Raw genomic sequence first — 17,809 nt, 5'->3', positions numbered from 1 at the left:
CAACAATCTATCAACTACTTACAGAATCTAAGGAAGACAATCTACGACTTATCAAACTATAAACTGAGAGTTAGCCATAACAAGATGAAACTAACGTCCGAATACACAGCTAAACCAAGATGGAAGATCAATGACTCATCAATTATACCCTTGCTTATTAGTCCCAAGCCCAGCCCACTACCGTCAAATAGACAGCGCGGAATATAAGGGGCGTCCAACCCACAGTACCAACACAAGAAGGGGAAGACTAGACATAACCAACCCCACCACCCTAAGATCTATACAACACAACCAGGAACGCACCGTGACATCTTATCCAAAGGTTAGATGGCCAAGAAACATAACCAGCTTCTAAGGGAACCCACAGGTATGCCACTTGAATAGAACAAGTTTTGCGAGAACCAGGACATACAACCCACTACCCCACTTTCAAATCTCTGCTTACCTAATTGAACCGAAAACCCACACAACCATCTCTCGCCCAGCAAACCGCACAGACTTCACCACCCCGCAACAACAAAACAAACTGCATCAACAGCACACAAGGTCTCGCTACGATCCGATACTTGCACCAAAGCTCAGCGCAAGGTGAAAACCGACCTGAAGCCGCCAACAGCAGACCACTCTTCTCACTTTCCTACTCCCTCTTCACCCGACTAACCTACGCCCCCCCACCTTCTTGTTACAGATCCACCAGAGCACCTGGAGACCAATTCCGTTGGTGACGGTACGCAATATAAATACCTTTAACATTAACATGAGTGCCACATTGGCTGGAACAATTTTGAAGGAGCAGTTGGCTAGTTCACCACACTGCATAAGAAGTCTGACTGTGCAACTGTTGCGAAAACCACACCTGGATCAAGTTACGCAGCGTGCAATGTTTTTATACTGCACTGAATCACCACTACTCTGTATTTCTGTACTCTTAGTTTTCGGACTCAGCCAATCTCCGACCTAGATTTGTCTCTCCTCGAACTAGGACTTGCCCTCTGGAGCATTCTGGCATTCCTCCAGAACATTTCCAACTCCTCTTTCGCGGACCTCAGAACATTATCCAGGCTCCTCCTGGTGTGGACTCTTGTTTGTGTTTCATCGTCTAGCCAGCGGGCTTGTTACTGTTGCAACAGTTTCTTAGGATATCTCGATTCCGTGGCATTATGGCAGTTTACTTCCGTATGTGTGACCTTTCACTACTCCCACATGAACCTCGAGGTCTCAGCCATTACCACATACAGACATTCCATTGTTACTCGTACGCGCTTCCCTGTACCTAGTTACCTTCATCTGGATCCAGACATTCCATCGTTACTCATACGCGCTTCCCTGCACCTCGTTACCTTCACCTGGATCTGCCCATGATGTTCTTATTGGTCTTGCTGAGCTTATGGTCCTTTAGGGACGTGCATATTTAATGGATGGGATTACACCAGAGTAATTCTGAATCCAAATAATGGAACCAACTCAGGAAGATTGACAAAGTACTGTTTTCTTAACAGTAATATAAAACCGGGAGGTTACAACGAACTTCAACAGATGTACGCTCAGTCTCTCAATTATCTTTACATAAAATATGTTTTTTATACAAAAAATACATCAGAATGACGTCATACTACGTGGCAATAATGAAAAACCTATTGAGGGTCGGGATTGGTTATACTTGTCTATAGGAGCCAGGATTGTTATTGGCTGTCCGTTATCAGGTGGACAACTTCTGCCTGCCTCTAAAAAACATGTAATTTCAGAAACATTAGATACAGTTTCTCATTGGTCTTCAAACTATAAGGTCCTTTGTTATATGGACTAATATAATTGGTTGGCATGCTTGTACTATGTCTGGAACATTCCACATTTTAGCAGCATGTAAGCCAAGACCCAGGTGCAGGGAGGTAGGTCATTAAGCTACCTCACCACCTAATTAGCCCAACATCTCTCATCGCCCATGCCTTCTGCCATGAAATTGTTTTTGTACTTGGCCTTTGCAGAATATCTTCGTCTTTGAGAATGCACAGGAGTGAGGGCACCTGCTATCGTCCGTGGGACTTCGTTCAAGCTCTATTTCCATCCTTGGCTAACGTGACGGGAAACCACAATTTGGTCCATTTTGCAGCTTTTTAAATGTTCTAAGTGAATTAAAGTTTGGCATCCTTTGTGTTCTATCTTGCACCTTAATGCAAGAAGGTTCATCCTCCACACACTCCCCGTTCGGAACAGATAGCTGACCTTGCTTCTTGAATCTTGACTCTAGGCCAGGCAGCCTTGCCCTTCAGCTTCACGAGCCGATTATTCTTGCTGCGACGCAGTTTTCTATTCCAGTTTCATGGGTTCTGGCCTACTAAATTCATGATACCAACGTCCAGTTTCCATACAATGGTGGCTTTGCCTGCATTCTATTCACTACTCATAGCCAGCTTCTATGATGACTTAATCTTGCGTTTCAGCAACTGTACATTTATTGAACATTTTTTCTTCTGCAGTACTTCTTGCACGTGTAATCTTCCTTTTCTATATTGGGAAAACTCACTCAATTCTTTACTTTACCATTAGGTTCTTCAGGATCTATACATCCTCTTTAGCCAGCATCTCGAGAAGTTGTGCACAGCTCTTATTACATCATTAATTCCTTGTTTAGCTTCTTTTCACACTCCTTAAGGTTTTTCCTCCTGCAGGTTATCATCACGTCGACGGTACATTCGGTAGGGTTGTCTCAATGGGTATCTTCTTTCAAACACTCGCTGCAGTATTGGTATTATGGCTGGTGTTAGGCACGGCACAATTTCAAGTCTCCAATACACGGAAGGTAGGGGGTCAGGATCTCCTGCAGAGGCACACAGCTGCATGGCAATCTGCGTAGACCAAAGGGGTGCTGATGTTGGTCCTTATAGCACAAGTGGCATCCTTAGTAAGACCTGATGCATAGGGCCCAACGTATTTCATGCCCTACAGTCTTTTCCATCCATATATGAACTACTCCAACACGCTTCTTCTAGAACCTTCCTGTTGACATGTCCGAACCGGTTCGCAGCAGTACACGTATTCTCATTTTCTGTAGACATGCTTCCTTTCCAATTGCTGGGCCAAAGGGAGAGTGTCTCCAAGATGAAAGACACACATGGAATTTCTTGCCAACAGTACGCCGCTACACTATTGCAAGCAGTACAAACAGAGGCGTTGCTAGTGGGGGCTGAGGAGGCCACAGCCCCTGGTATTTTGGTTGTAGCCCAGATAGAAGCTTAGGGGCTACAACCAAAAGGCTAGATAGCCCCGAGTCCCAACAGTCCCGACATTAGCATAGCCTCTGATCTTTTACAGACCTAGCAACACCGCCGAGTACAATGCAACATATTAAAAGTAGACGTGGGTGGAACTCCCTCATATCCACGATCCACTGCGCGGAATTTCTTACTTATGCAGAGAGAGCTGGTCCCCCCCCTGTATCCTACACTTTAGGATGAACCTGAAAGCCTTGCTCTTCACACAAGAACGAGATCCACTTAACCTACTTATCCCTGGTGGAGCGTCCCCTTCGCAAGCTACCCCCGCACCCTACCTGTAACTCCCCAGGGTGCATTTCCTATGTAGAGACCCTGTGTCTCCCTACTTGGTTTGTGCTTTCCAAAGCCTGGTCATACACAGTGACATGGAAACTGCATTGGTGCCTTCATGCCCAACCACCACTGTGTTTAGCAACATCATGGAGGCCTCTGGGAATGTACAGCTTCTGAGGCATTCAGTTCCATAGGTGCAACATTGACTGGAAATGCCTCACTTCCAACCCATCAGATAGCCAGAAGCTTCAAGCCACTCTGACCGGAACCGGGGCACTTTGACCAATCCAAGTGCGCTCAATACTATGCATTCCATTTCAGCGAGCAGAGCTGTATCGGGGGCTGTTCTGCAGCTATGGGCGATACATCCCAATGCATGGCTAGATCATCATCAGACAGGGGGGAAGCTCTAGCCAATCAGGTGGCCAGGAACACAAGCAACATTTTCCAGTAACCACCTGTGCCACTACCGCAGGTCTACCGTGTGCTCTGCCGTTGCCCATCTCCTGCTGCCCATGTTACCCCCCTCAACCTCCCCATCACTACTCCACCCAGCCCTCTCCACTTATCTGTGCAACTCCAGCACTGGCGGCGTCTTCTTTCCCGACGGGGCAAACATGGCAAAAGAAAAGGGACTTGACTTCCTCGCTTAACCTTTTTGGGGGGGCTGCCATTTTAGTTTGAATTTTTTAAAGCGAAATCGGGCATTCACACGAACCATCTAGGGCCAAAAGACCCCACCCAGAGTCCCTTGCTTCTCTCGGGCCTACCTCAAGTCATTACCAGTCTCGTCTGCCCGGCACAAGGGCGTGATCGCTGTATTCTTTGCTCTCCCAATTTTAGGCATATTAAATCTTTATATTTTGGTTTATTCAATTCTGGGACTTCAACATCCTCCACAATGGCAACGCGGCAAATCAACCATTCTATGTGGCGCAGTCTGCCTTTGCCCCCAAGTTCTGCATACATCTTGCACGGGGCCACATATGCCACGCTCCAATAAACCTCTGGATGTTTTTAGGCCACGTTTAACAGTAACAATTTAAGTATCAATCGTGAGCAACATGTACAATTATATTTAGTTCTATTCATACAATATAATATTCTATAGCTTATTTCTTGCCGTGGGCACACACTTTAGCGTAAAAGCAAACCTGCAGCTCGCTAGATGTTTTGGACTACGACTCCCTCAAGCTCTTACTAATGTCAACGAAGGCTGCGGCTTATTGGACGAAAAAAACTACAACGGGCAATGACCTGAGCCAGTCCAGCCAATGGGGAGGCATCCCTTGAGTTGTAGTCCATTACATACGGATAGCCGCAGGCTGCATAGCGGGGTAGGGGGTCTACAGCTCGGTGTTTTTCACTACAGCGGAAGCACACGCCACATAATTATGAAGCACAAGGTGGCTTCTAGAACTAGGAGTTCCTTCTAGCAGAAACATCCAGCCCTACAGATAAGGGGTGTATCGGACACTTTTACTCCATACTCCCAAAAAAAATGGGAAACAAGACGCGTATCAAGTGATATCGCGGGTAGTGATGGAACAAGACTTCACCCGTTGGCAAAACAGGAAGTGGCATCACATAGCATTGTACACTCAGAAAAATATAGTTACGATATCACTATGGGATGTACATTTCACACAAGAATGGATCGCCATATGGATCATTAAGATAAGTGTGTATAGGCCCATATTACCACATTACTGTGAATGCAAGCAGACGCCCATGACCAAATGATAATGATGTGTTATTATATAGCACTTGCGCTTAAGCGCTTTATATAGAAAAAATATACACCCGATATCACCCAACCTGTATTGACCTCAGAAGGATGAAAGAATGAGTGAGACATTTAAGAACAGACTACATCAGTGACTCACCCCTGAAGTGTGTCTGAAATAAACATTTAATGAGCCTAGCAATTATTGTATAGAATTCCAGAAAGACACATTATTTGGTATTCCTATACTTTCTTATTTAGGGTCAGTGCTGAAAGTGTCAGACTTGGGACACTCCTCTTCTTATTTTTCTTCTTTTTTAAGGGGCCTGAACAAGAAAGCCAGCCACTCCAGAAGTAAAGAGCCACAGGCCAGGAGCTTGTATTAAAAAAAAAATTAAAAAAACATTCTTTTTAAGAGGTCGCAAGGGAGACTACAGAGGTCGCAGTTGCGACCTCTGGCGACCCCAAATGACGTCCCTGAGGAAGGGGCAGCAGTGCACATAGTGCCACTGGAAGGACCAGCAGTGCACATAGCGGCACAGGAAGGAGCAGCAATGCACATAGTGCCACAGGAAGGAGCAGCAATGCACATAGTGCCACTGGAAGGACCAGCAATGCACATAGTGCTACCGGAAGGAGCAGCAATGCACATAGTGCCACGGGAAGGACCAGCAATGCACATAGTGCCACCGGAAGGACCAGCAATGCACATAGTGCCACCGGAAGGACCAGCAATGCACATAGTGCCACCGGAAGGACCAGCAATGCACATAGTGCCACCGGAAGGACCAGCAATGCACATAGTGCCTCTGGAAGGACCACCGGTGGACATAGTGCCACTGGAAGGAGTAACAGTGCACATAGTGCCACTGGAAGGACCAGCGGTGCACATAGTGCCACAAGAAGGACCAGCGGTGCACATAGTGCCACAGGAAGGACCAGCAGTGCACATAGTGCCACAGGAAGGAGCAGCAATGCACATAGTGCCACAGGAAGGAGCAGCAATGCACATAGTGCCACTGGAAGGAGCAACAATGCACATAGTGCCACTGGAAGGAGCAGAAATGCACATAGTGCCACTGGAAGGAGCAGCAGTGCACATAGTGCCACAGGCAAGAGCAGCAATGCACATAGTGCCACAGGAATGAGCAACAATGCACATAGTGCCAGAGGAAGGACCAGTAGTAGACACAGTGCCACATAACGAAACTACTATTATTACTGCCCGATTCCAAGAAGCAAACATGTATATTTTAATGTGCACGAATAACTAGGTGCAAAGGTATCCAGTCGTTTTACCGAAAAACAAAAACATTGTTTTCCAGTTAAAACGTTTTTACTCGCTTATAAAGTAATCCTACTGGCAATTGAACTTACATTTTTACCCCCTAAAAAATTATTTTAATCCAACTTCAAAAAAATAGGGAGTAAAATACACCCACTTCAGAATTATATCTGTAGCACTGGGGACATTAGAACCTACTTTGCAACAGAATTGACGCACTTCCCACCTGAGGTTGGGGGGAAAAGAATACATTAGAAAAAATGCAATAGATGAATGACCTGGACACCAATGAGGCAGAATGTGTGGGGTCGAGGGGTGTTGCTGGGTCTGGAAAAGATTTGGGGCTACGCTAATGTCAGGACTTTCAGGACCTGGGGCCAGCTAGCCTTTTGGTTGTAGGCCCTGAGCTTCTATCCGGGGCTACAAGCAAAAGACCCGGGGCTATGGCCCCCTACATCCATCCCGCCCACACCCCTCCAGCGACGCCTCTGGTGTGGTCGCTGTGTGGTGAGAAATAGGAGATGTGTAGCATGGGGGAGCCCAGCAGTCCTAATCCACCATCTACTTCGGTGTCCTATTTTGGCCATTGAGCCGGTGGGTGCCTATGAACACAGACAGCCGAGGGAGACTTTTAAGCTGGTCCCATGGGTTTCAGGGGAGTTTAAGATCAGCCCCCCCTGTGCAGGACACTGGAACAATCTCACACCCGGACAGCAAGCAGCGATTCACCATCACCTCAAGTGGAACATTGTTACAAGGCACAGAATAGGGTTGGCGACCACCGCAGAGGACTCGGTGCCCTAGTTGTGCACTAACCAGGGGCATCCAGTTAAGAGATCGTTGTGCTAACGGGGTGCTACGAATGTTGCTTGGGTCACAGTCTTTCTCTTTTCAGACAAAACTTCTGGGTTATCCAAGGCGGCTGCCGAAAGCCAGAAACTGATTGGTCAATGCCAAAACGAGTATGCGTGAGGTACACCGGATCATGTCAGAGCCAGCAGTGCAAAGAACCGGTTCACCACACAAAGGGGAATGGATAGCAATATGGTGTCACCATAGAAATGACCCCATAGAATAGAGAAAGTGGTCCCAAGATAGTTTACCAACAATTCATCATGAGGTGTAGACTGAAGTTCTTGGAAATCCGGCCTTGATTGTTCAGTCAGACTCTGCCTTTTATCATCTACAGGTTTATACACGGAGTCCACATTACATTGGGTAACCAGAACACCTGCTCTATACAATGCTGCAAACTGCTCCACAAGGGCTTCACAAACAACAATCACTCATGTGTACAGTACTACAAAAGTACAAGACCCATTCCAAACCACACCAACCAGGAGAGGCCGTTTCACCAACAAGGAGAGGTCCCGCACCTTCCAGGGCTGGGCCCGCACCAAGCAGGACAGGGCCCGCACCTAGCAGGACAGGGCCCGCACCTAGCAGGACAGGGCCCCAACCTAGCAGGACAGGGCCCCAACCTAGCAGGACAAGGCCCGCACCTAGCAGGACAATACCCCGCAGCTAGCCGGGCAGGGCCCGCACCTAGCAGGACAGGGCCCCCACCTAGCAGGGCAAGGCCCACAGGACCACTCTCCAGTTGCTCAGCAATCTAGCTTCCTGGTGCACAGGTAACATCATTAGTCTAAGTTCAAACACTTTAAACAATTGGAAAATGGAAAGACGTTCTAAGGCGGAAATCTCCAGCCGCGTTATCTACATGCCAGGACTTGATGTGCAAGTTACAGTAGCTTTGTAGGCTAATCCTACACACATTTAGGTTTTAAGGCCACCCTCCCGGCTCCCACGCCGGCACTTGATTTCTTCCATGAAAGTGCGGATGTACTTTGTAGTCTGCATACCTGGGCATCTTGCACATTAGTACAATTATTTACTCCTGGAGAAGCACTGCTCCAGCATACTCCAGCCTGCCACAACCAGCAAATATTAGCATTAGCTCTGATTAACTGGGCCTGGTCGCCAAGTGGAAACTGACCGGTGGCCGTTCCAGGTTTACTGAAATTGGCATGGATAGCAGTTTGCCGAGACTGGATTCCTGGAGGGTCTTCATTCTGGGCATTCCTCATTGTACACAAGATATGTCCATTAGAAACAGACTTGTAAAGGTTGCTCCGTTCCGTCGAGCAACGACTGCTTTAGGAAAGCGCGGCGCATAGAGGCAAAAGCAGCCAAATTCCACCCCACGATCTCTGGATTATTGTGCATGACGGACCATACCAATCAAACAACCAAGAGACCAATTTGCTACTGGCACCATCAATTTCCAAACAAAAAAAAATGGCCCACCGCCCTGCAAAACCATGGAAATCCGCCGTCTAAGATTTTTGCCAGACTATAGTGCTACAAAGTCTGACAAAGAGTTACAAAATAGTCAGTTAAAAGGCAGCGAACGGCAGATGCAACCCCCCACACCGAAGCCCCAGACTACCACATCCGTTTGCCATAAACCGCCAGAGCATACGTTTGGCATCGACACTCTGAGGTCCCCTTGAAAAAGTGCCTGAAGAAATGTCAGAACTTTGAGGCGGGTTATCCTTCAGCCGAAGCATCTACGGAGAATACAGACACATCATTGAAGGCATCGATTGTTAATGGTTTACATGCATTAGTTGGTTCCCATGTTTATTGAGTGTATCCAAATAGTGGGGAAGGCTGTTGGGGAGCCATGCGTCGGTCATTAGTGCACATTTGCAGTAGGGGCTGCGGCTCTTGTCCAACTCTGCTTTCCCAGTGCACAGGAACATGGTGGTATTCGCTGTAGACCCTATAAGGCCAGGTGAGGTGAGCGAGGGGCGTCTCTCGATAGTGGTTAGGCAACCACCCCTAAATATTACAAGTCCGCGGACAAACCTTAATGCGGTCAGGCCACTAAAGTGGTGACTAGCGCCGCATAAAATAAATCTTAACGTAACTAGACCATGATGTGGCTGTCGGAGATATGGAATACATTAACCACACCTCACCAATATAGATGGCGCTTTCTTACCTCAACTTTGGGTGGGAATGCGAACTGCGCCATCAAGCTCAGACTGTTCCATCATTGGGGTGGGGGGGGGGTAACAGCTCTGATGGAGTGATGCTTTAAGCTGGAACGTGTGCCTCTTATACCAGTGTACGGTGGAAATGCATATTCAGCGCTGTATAAGCGCAGTGCTGTTTAAGCGCCACCCCATGCGAGGCGGCAGCAAGAACCAAACAGTGATGCAGTTAACATTCTCCTATTGCGATTTCAGATTTCCTTTATAAACCAGGATGCGCCAGGAGGAGAACTCAGGGGCAGCGTGTAGGTCTTGGAAGCAAGACAACGCAAAGAAACTGTTTCGAACCCAGATCCCGCGCTTAGAGGCTGGACTCCGGTATTAAGCACGTAATAAGAGATTAATTATTCTGTTAATTACACCAAGTGGCGTAGAAGAAGGATGGACCGGAAAACCAGATCCGCAGCACAATGGCCACCTGTACATCTCCTCTGTGTCTGGAGTGAAATGCAATCGAAGGGCCACTTGATGGCCCTGAGCAGGGAACCTGAGAACCATAGAACACCCAACGTGACCCATGTGCAAGAGAGGACAAGGGCTGCATCAGGACCCGTCCGTGCTGGCCGCGCAGCTACAGCCAAGGGGAACGGAAAGCGGGCCGGGTCTCCCCTCATGCACAGACAGCCCAAAGGCGCACAGGAAACGGTTTCCTTTCTCGTCCGGACAGCCTGACCGTAACAGGATATCACGCACGGGGCAAGAGCTTGTTTCACGCTTTCCACAGTCACACTGGGATGTTCCTTTTTTTTAGCAAACCTCGATCGCGGGTTTCTGGAATTATCCCCAGTGACCAAGAGGAGCTTTACCGCTTAAAGGGAGATCCAAACCATAAACAAACATTCTGTTCTGCACAGGACGAGAACCCTGTCCTCACCAGGCTTTGGAAATTCCTCCTTCTCCTGAAGGAGAGGGGGAAAGGCAGAGAACACTGAAGCAAGACCCAGGGCCAGGTCTGAAATGGTCCGAAGGTTCTTCTAGGATAAGGAAGACCACTTCACCACCGGGTGTATGGAGAGAGGGGAGACCAATCCCACAAGTGATCCAGGGACCCCCTGCATCTCATCCTCCCCACACTCACTCCTCCATCCATTCCTGCCGGACATGAGGTCTCCACCTGCCAAATGGTTTCGGGATAGGAATTTGCCAGAGCCCAAGTTGAAGGTACTCAGAGAGGGGCATCAGTGTGCCCGAATTGGCAGGATTTATTGCGGCACCTGCAAAGTCCCCGCAGAATGCCTGCCCAACAAAAAGCCAAAATGGCAGATTCCTCGTTGTGCAAGCTTCAGTCCAATGAACGCCACCAACAATCTTCAGATGAAAGCAGACGTAAGAGTTCATAAACAATATCTCGCTTATACGAACGCAAGATGACCACCCACTCAGCTCTTCGATTATTAGGAAACACTCATCTCCATATTAAGAGCTGTGGCTGCTCATAATCTGCTGGCTAGGGCTTGGGCGAGTCTAGGCATATGCAGTGCCGCAGTGAAAAGACTCTGGGTCATTAGATTGCGTCCTCCCAGCTTGGTTGGATGCTGGGGAAATAATTCAATATATCGTTTTTGCAAAGGGACAGGCATCTTCTCCTGGTGAGCAACGCAAACCTTTCTCTATTTTAGCCCCCTGGTCAGTTTGCCAGGAATCTGTGCCTTGCCTACCAGACCGCAGCTGCACCTGGTGGCACGGGAATCGCAAATGTGCTTTAATTCCCTCCAGAGCAGGATCGTCCTTTTGGAGCCTATGGAGCTTTGCTAAACAGAAGTGCCTTTACAGGACGGCTTACATGCAGGTTCACAATCTACGCCCCATCACAGCAACACCTGTTTTCAGTGATTGGGAGACGGACATGTTGCCTTCTACTAATAAGATTGACTATGGGACAGGACTCGGCAGCAGTTTCAGCTAATCCCAATTAAGTCTTCTCAGACACTGCCAATGCCCCCCCCCCACACCCAATCACCTGTGGTGTACCCCAAGGGTCCTGCATCGCCCCTACCCTTTACAGTATCCTTACCTAGGCACTCTAACATCCTAGACTCCCTTGGCACAGAGTACACGAAATATGCCGATGACACGCAAATCCTGATCCCACTCTCAAGCAATTACACCGATGACTAATACCCACAACAAGATTTACTCTACAATTCAGCCATGGATGGCAGCTAATCACCTCTGCCTCTGCGACAAGAGAGAAGTCCCAATTGTCGGCACACCTAATGCCCGCAACTCGCTGAACACTCAATAAACTTCCTTCCAGATTGACCAGTGTGCGATTCCGGTCTCAACTACAGTAAAGGCTCTAGGAGTTTACCTTTGCGCCTCACTCACCTTGTCTAGAAAAGTTAGTGCCATTGCCTCCTCTGCAGCCTACGCCACTGAAGTCATCAACGCAGCCAGACCCTTCCTCGAAAAAAACAACTGCCTCACCATGCTCGGGCCATAATTGGCTCCAAGATAGACTATTGCAACATCCTATTTACCGGCACCCCCGATTGTAACCTCCAAAAATGTCAAGTTATACCAAATAACTCCCCGACAGTAGCCCTTAATATCCCGAAACGAGACCACATTTCCAAAGCTAGAAGAGAAGCTCACTGGTTGCCCATCCAGGAGAGGAACACTTTTAAAACACGCACCATTGCCCAAAAGTGCCTCTCCATCACAGCACCCCCTTACCTCACACAAAAAACACCAAAGCCCACTCATCAAGGCCCACCAGGACCCCATACACGGACAGACTTCCCGTGCCCAAAGTGAGGAGTTGTAAAGCTGGAGGCTCAGCTTCCCTTTTCGTGCTACCAAACCCTGGAATGACATCCCCTCTCCCTGAGGTCTGAGAAATCCTACTGGATCGTTCGCAAAGTCCTCAAAACTCAGCTCTTCTCCCAACTAACCCCATCTGCCCATCACGTCAGCAGGTTATCCACACCATACCTCCTTACAGCATGTACAGTAGGACTAATATGTACGAGAATGCTATGCCTCAATGCATCTGTAATATTACCTTTGCTCATTCTCGTCTACGCGACAATTACTCGACTGAATGACTACGCTTTTTCTCCTCGACTTTTACCTGCAACAGTGCCTCAATGCCTCTGGGTTGTATGTGCGCTTTGCAAATGAAATAAATTAACAAGATCATGTCCCAAAAGTTGGCCTGATTGATGCATCCCAACCAAAGCCCAAGATGCAGGTGACCGTCCAAGCTCTTACAGCAATCGCTCCTCCCACAGTGCAGCGTTCATGACCAGACACGTTTGTTCACCGCCAACACATACTTGCTAGGTTAATAAAGTTTCTGAAGTTCCGCAGCAAGCAATGGAATGCTGGCACGGTCCAGGGCAGGCAGAGTTGTGGTTTACACTGTAAAGGCCATCAATGATCCAGGTCCTCCAGATGATTTGGGACTCTGCGCAGCTTTGTCAGTAAGACAGAGATGATACTACAGAGAATGATAGACCCCGACTCATGGGTACCATCCTCTGCGGGGTCTGCAGCTCTCCCGAGGTTGGACTTCGACCTCCCCATGATCCATCACCATTGACTATGCTGGTTACAGCTGATGGAAGCTGAAGTCCAAAAGTCCCCTGCACATAAGGCTATTCATAAGCAGCTTGCCCCACGATCCAAGGTCACGGTTAGCATTCAAAATGCAGCGGACTCTATGCTTTGCCCCGTGTGCAATTCACAGCTTCATGAAAGTAAACATCTTGGCCAATGGCATGCGACGTAATGTAGCAACACCTAGCTGAACACGTGGTCTCCAAGGAATGTTGTTGAGTAGCCAGAGATGGCCGCTTTCTGGGGCAGTGGCCAAAGCAATAAAGACCACAAGCCCCAAATAGTGCCGCGTTGCAATAGCGGAGTCGTGAGGTTGTCCATTCAGTGGACGTAGAACAGCAGGAGCCTGGGACGAAGAAGCGTAATGGATTCCGAATGCAAGATCTGGGTGCTTCGTGAACCAGGAGTCAATGTCCGGATCGGAAAGCGAGTTCTAAATCCATGAACATGATCATGGGTCCTAACCAATAGGGCCAGTGCATCCTTTTCCTCCAAAAATGATCGCTTGCACCTGTTGCCATTTACTTTCAGGTGTGAGGCTGCCACCAATTAGGAATGGGCAACATGGAGTAACGAGCAGAGGTGCAGCAAATGCAGGAGGACCACTCTTTTTGAGTACGATCTGTGCATCCCCTGCGTTCGGAAGATCATTTTGTCCTAAACGAAGTGATCATATTCTATAAACAGTAAATGTGGTCTCCTATTGAAACAAAGACTTTAGACAGGCCTCAAAATGTGCACTCACCGCCGGCCAGTGGCGAGCGCCAACTCACTCTGGCGATTAAGCAATGGCATGCCGTGTGATTGTGGAGAACTGAGGGGTTAAGTGACTGCCTGGCTCGTAGTTCACAGGTTGAAGACACGAATGAGAAAAAGTGATAGCTTCTGAAACCAGATAGTGAGAAAGCAGACCAACCCGTGTTGTACCTGGTAAGCGATGCCCACTTTTGTGAAACAAGAGATCAGGGTGTTTCGGTCGATGGTGTCAAATGCTGCTGAAAGATTAAGCAGAGTCCGGGCAGAGGTGTCCTGCCATTTAGGGTATCATCTGGCACAACTGATTAAACCAAACGGGTCTGAGAGTCTTCCACCATGGATGGCACCATGGCGCACATACGGAAGCTAGCTCCACTAAATGCAGCCGAGGTTAACGGGAGGTGTAGCCACAGTAGATTTCATCGAGGGAGAATCGATCGAATTTTCTCCTTCAATTGAATAAATTCAAAGAAATGGCACAGAACCACAGCCGAGAGCCTATTACAGCTTCTATTACAACATTCTGATCAGGCAGATTTGAAACTGGGTAGGTTATCTCCAGGGACTGCAATTTTAGCAGAGTCAGACACTTGCGTTTAAGGTCATTGGGCAGTGTCCCCTGTTCAGAATGAGCAAATCACTATGTAGGTTGGGGGAAAAACATCAGCCAGTCAAGAGTAAGTCTTCAACGTGTCTTCTCGGGAGCCAGACCCCCACCCTCTCCATCATAAAGAGACTGGGCAGAGAACTAGGTTAGCTCCTTCTACACAGGATGACTGGGAGGAGACCTGGCTCACCAATAAGATGGTATTTATTTAACAAACAGGGTATCATTTTGATCAGAAATGAATGACAAAATAGGCAGAGGCAATCTTACAGTAATGCTCCGTACATGAGACGCCAAGCATCAAACGCAAGAAATCCAGAAGCCCGGCAGCAAACGCAAGAAATCCAGAAGCCCGGCAGCAAACGCAAGAAATCCAGAAGCCCGGCAGCAAACGCAAGAAATCCAGAAGCCCGGCAGCAAACGCAAGAAATCCAGAAGCCAAACAGCAAACGCAAGAAATCCAAATTCCAAGCAGCAAACGCAAGAAATCCAGACGCACAGCAGCAAACGTATGAAATCCAGACGTGCAGCAGCAAACGCAAGAAATCCAGACGCGCAGCAGCAAACGCAAGAAATCCAGAAGCGCAGCAGCAAATGCAAGAAATCCAGAAGCCCGGCAGCAAACGCAAGAAATCCAGAAGCCCGGCAGCAAACGCAAGAAATCCAGAAGCCAAACAGCAAACGCAAGAAATCCAGAAGCCAAACAGCAAACGCAAGAAATCCAGAAGCCAAACAGCAAACGCAAGAAATCCAGAAGCCAAACAGCAAACGCAAGAAATCCACAAGCCAAGCAGCAAACGCAAGAAATCCACAAGCCAAACAGCAAACGCAAGAAATCCACAAGCCAAACAGCAAACGCAAGAAATCCACAAGCCAAGCAGCAAACGCAAGAAATCCACAAGCCAAGCAGCAAACGCAAGAAATCCACAAGCCAAGCAGCAAACGCAAGAAATCCGCAAGCCAAACAGCAAACGCAAGAAATCCAGACACCAAGCAGCAAACGCAAGAAATCCAGACACCAAGCAGCAAACGCAAGAAATCCAGACACCAAGTACCAAAAGCAAGAAATCCACAAGCCGAGCAGCAAAGGCAAGAAATCCACAAGCCAAGCAGCAAAGGCAAGAAATCCACAAGCCGAGCAGCAAAGGCAAGCCAAGCCCTTTTCTGCATGGAACACCGACTCTGACCCATCCTACCTTGCACAGCCAACCACACGTGTCTCCTTGATTATTTAAGCTTGCACTTAATGGAACTGCGTGCGATAAGAACTGCACTTCTCGCAGAGAAACCCAGCCCAACGTTATGCAGAGCGTGTTTTGCACACTGCTCCAGTCTTCCCCATAGTGGCATCACAGCGAAGGGTAAAGGAGAGGAAGGTTAAACGCACATGAACGCAATTCATGAAGCTGTGGTGGGCAGCTTGCTGCGGCCCACATCTCCCAGGAATCCTCACTATTGACTATTCCGACTAAGGCTGGTGGAAAATGAAGGCCACAGCCTCTAGAGGGGCCGAAGGCTGCCCACCAGTTCCACAGAGTCACCGCCCATCAGTTTGGTGTCTGCTCTGACCTGCCTCCTCAACCTTCCTCTACATGGCAGTCACCTGGATCCCAGTGCCGCGGACGCCCACCCTGGGGGTGCAGAACAGCTGCATATATTCGAAAGCTGGTGGAAAGTGTAGGCCACAGCATCTAGGGGGGGCGCAGGCTGCCCACCAGTTCCACAGAGCCACCGTCCATCAGTTTGGTGTGTGCTCTGACCTGCCTCCTCAACCTTCCTCTACATGGCAGTCACCTGGATCCCAGTGCCGTGGACGCCCATCCTGGGGGTGCACAACAGCTGCATATATTCTAAAGCTGGTGGAAATTGTAGGCCACAGCCTCTAGGAGGGCCGCAGGCTGCCCACCAGTTCCCCAGAGTCACCGTCCATCAGTTTGGTGTCTGCTGTGACCTGCCTCTTCTCTGCATGGCAGTCACCTGGAACCCAGTGCAGAACAGCTCCGTATATAAAACTGCATTTCAGATGTGGGCGCACAGAGCTCCATTCGGTTGGTAGGACTCCCTTGGCTGGTAGCCGGGGTGGCACCCTGCCATGCTAGGTTTGCACGTAGAACAGAAAGCAGAGCAAACGAACACCTCCAAAGCGCACATAATCCCCCCGGGAACCGCGAGCATGAAGCAGCGAGCTAGAAACACCCCGTGTACAGCAGGTGTTAATAAAGAGAGACAGCCAGATAACGTGGCACTAAGTAGGACTTTAATTGGCTGGTGGGGGGGAGCGGGGGAGTTTGGGTATGAAGACAGTATGGCATTGAAGCAGGGCGAGAGGAATCGGGGAGCTGAAATCCCTAAGGCGTCACTCCCCACCAAAGAAACTCATCGTTCCTCATTTACAAGGGCAGGTCCTATTTCTGGAAGCACACGCCGCCACACTCATTATCCGAAAGGAATTGCATAGTGTTCGTCTGGCATGGACTCAATAAAAACAAAACAAAACATTGAAAAAAACAAGCCACTTGTGAAATCAGAGGGCAAGCCCGAGCCAGGCTCGGACTGGGCCAGGGGGCAAGCCCGAGCCAGGCTCGGACTGGTCCATGGGGCAAGCCCGAGCCAGGCTCGGACTGGGCCAAGGGTCAACGGGTCGATAGCAGAGGGGCCGCTCACGCAGGAGGGTCTGCCCGGTTCCTGGGCTGTGGGGCCAGACAGGGGCGTTGCTAGGGGGGGGCTAAGGGGGCTATAGCCCCTCATCTTTTGGTTGTAGTCCCGGATAGAATTCAAGGAGCTACAGCCAAAAGACTAGCTAGCCCCCAGTCCCAACAGTTCTGACATAAGTTTAGCCCCGAGTCTTTTCCAGACCTAGCAACTCCCCTGGGGCCAGATTAATGAGTTGGTTTGCAGTTCATCTTGTGATGACAGCAGGCAGGATAGCTCACGTATAACGTGCTCGCCTTGGGACCAGGACCACGCTCTGGGCGCTGGGTTTCATATCCCAGTTGGGTCAACTCAGCCCTTCTTCGCAGACCCCTGTAGGTCAATTAAATGGTGTACTATATTGTGGGTAATAATGACGATAGTAAGCAGTTGCTAAGCGCTCTGAAACCGGATTCCCAGTGATCGTGGCGCTAAATATAAAAACATCAGAATTATTATTTTATTAATGTTATTTGCCCCATTCGTGGCACTTTTTGCAAATAAATGTGCCAACACTTTGCCCCCAAGCCATTTTTTTGAAGGTTGAGCCACAATCCAAAAGTATCCAGAGTCCAG

The 17,809-nt window shown here is 48.8% G+C and overlaps 2 protein-coding genes across 3 annotated transcripts in view; one reads left to right on the top strand and one right to left on the bottom strand.

The window, feature by feature from the left end:
- The window catches only part of PLXNB2 (plexin B2), a 775,326-nt gene that overhangs the window by 539,250 nt on the left and 218,267 nt on the right, over positions 1-17,809 (bottom strand). The window lies entirely within an intron of this gene.
- LOC138514449 (uncharacterized) lies at positions 5,829-6,422 on the top strand. Its single transcript, XM_069629957.1, has one exon. It carries the CDS (start codon positions 5,829-5,831, stop codon positions 6,420-6,422), a length of 594 nt encoding a protein of 197 aa, XP_069486058.1.

Source organism: Ambystoma mexicanum, chromosome 12, assembly GCF_040938575.1.
Source record: "Ambystoma mexicanum isolate Mex_15411 chromosome 12, UKY_AmexF1_1, whole genome shotgun sequence".
Classification (NCBI taxonomy): domain Eukaryota; kingdom Metazoa; phylum Chordata; class Amphibia; order Caudata; family Ambystomatidae; genus Ambystoma; species Ambystoma mexicanum.
Note: the sequence above shows the minus strand (reverse complement) of the source record. Positions and strands in the feature narration are given on the sequence as shown.

Coding starts and splice junctions, on each gene's coding strand:
- LOC138514449 (XM_069629957.1), top strand. CDS start 5,829: ATGCACATAGTGCCACAGGAAGGAGCAGCAATGCACATAGTGCCACTG.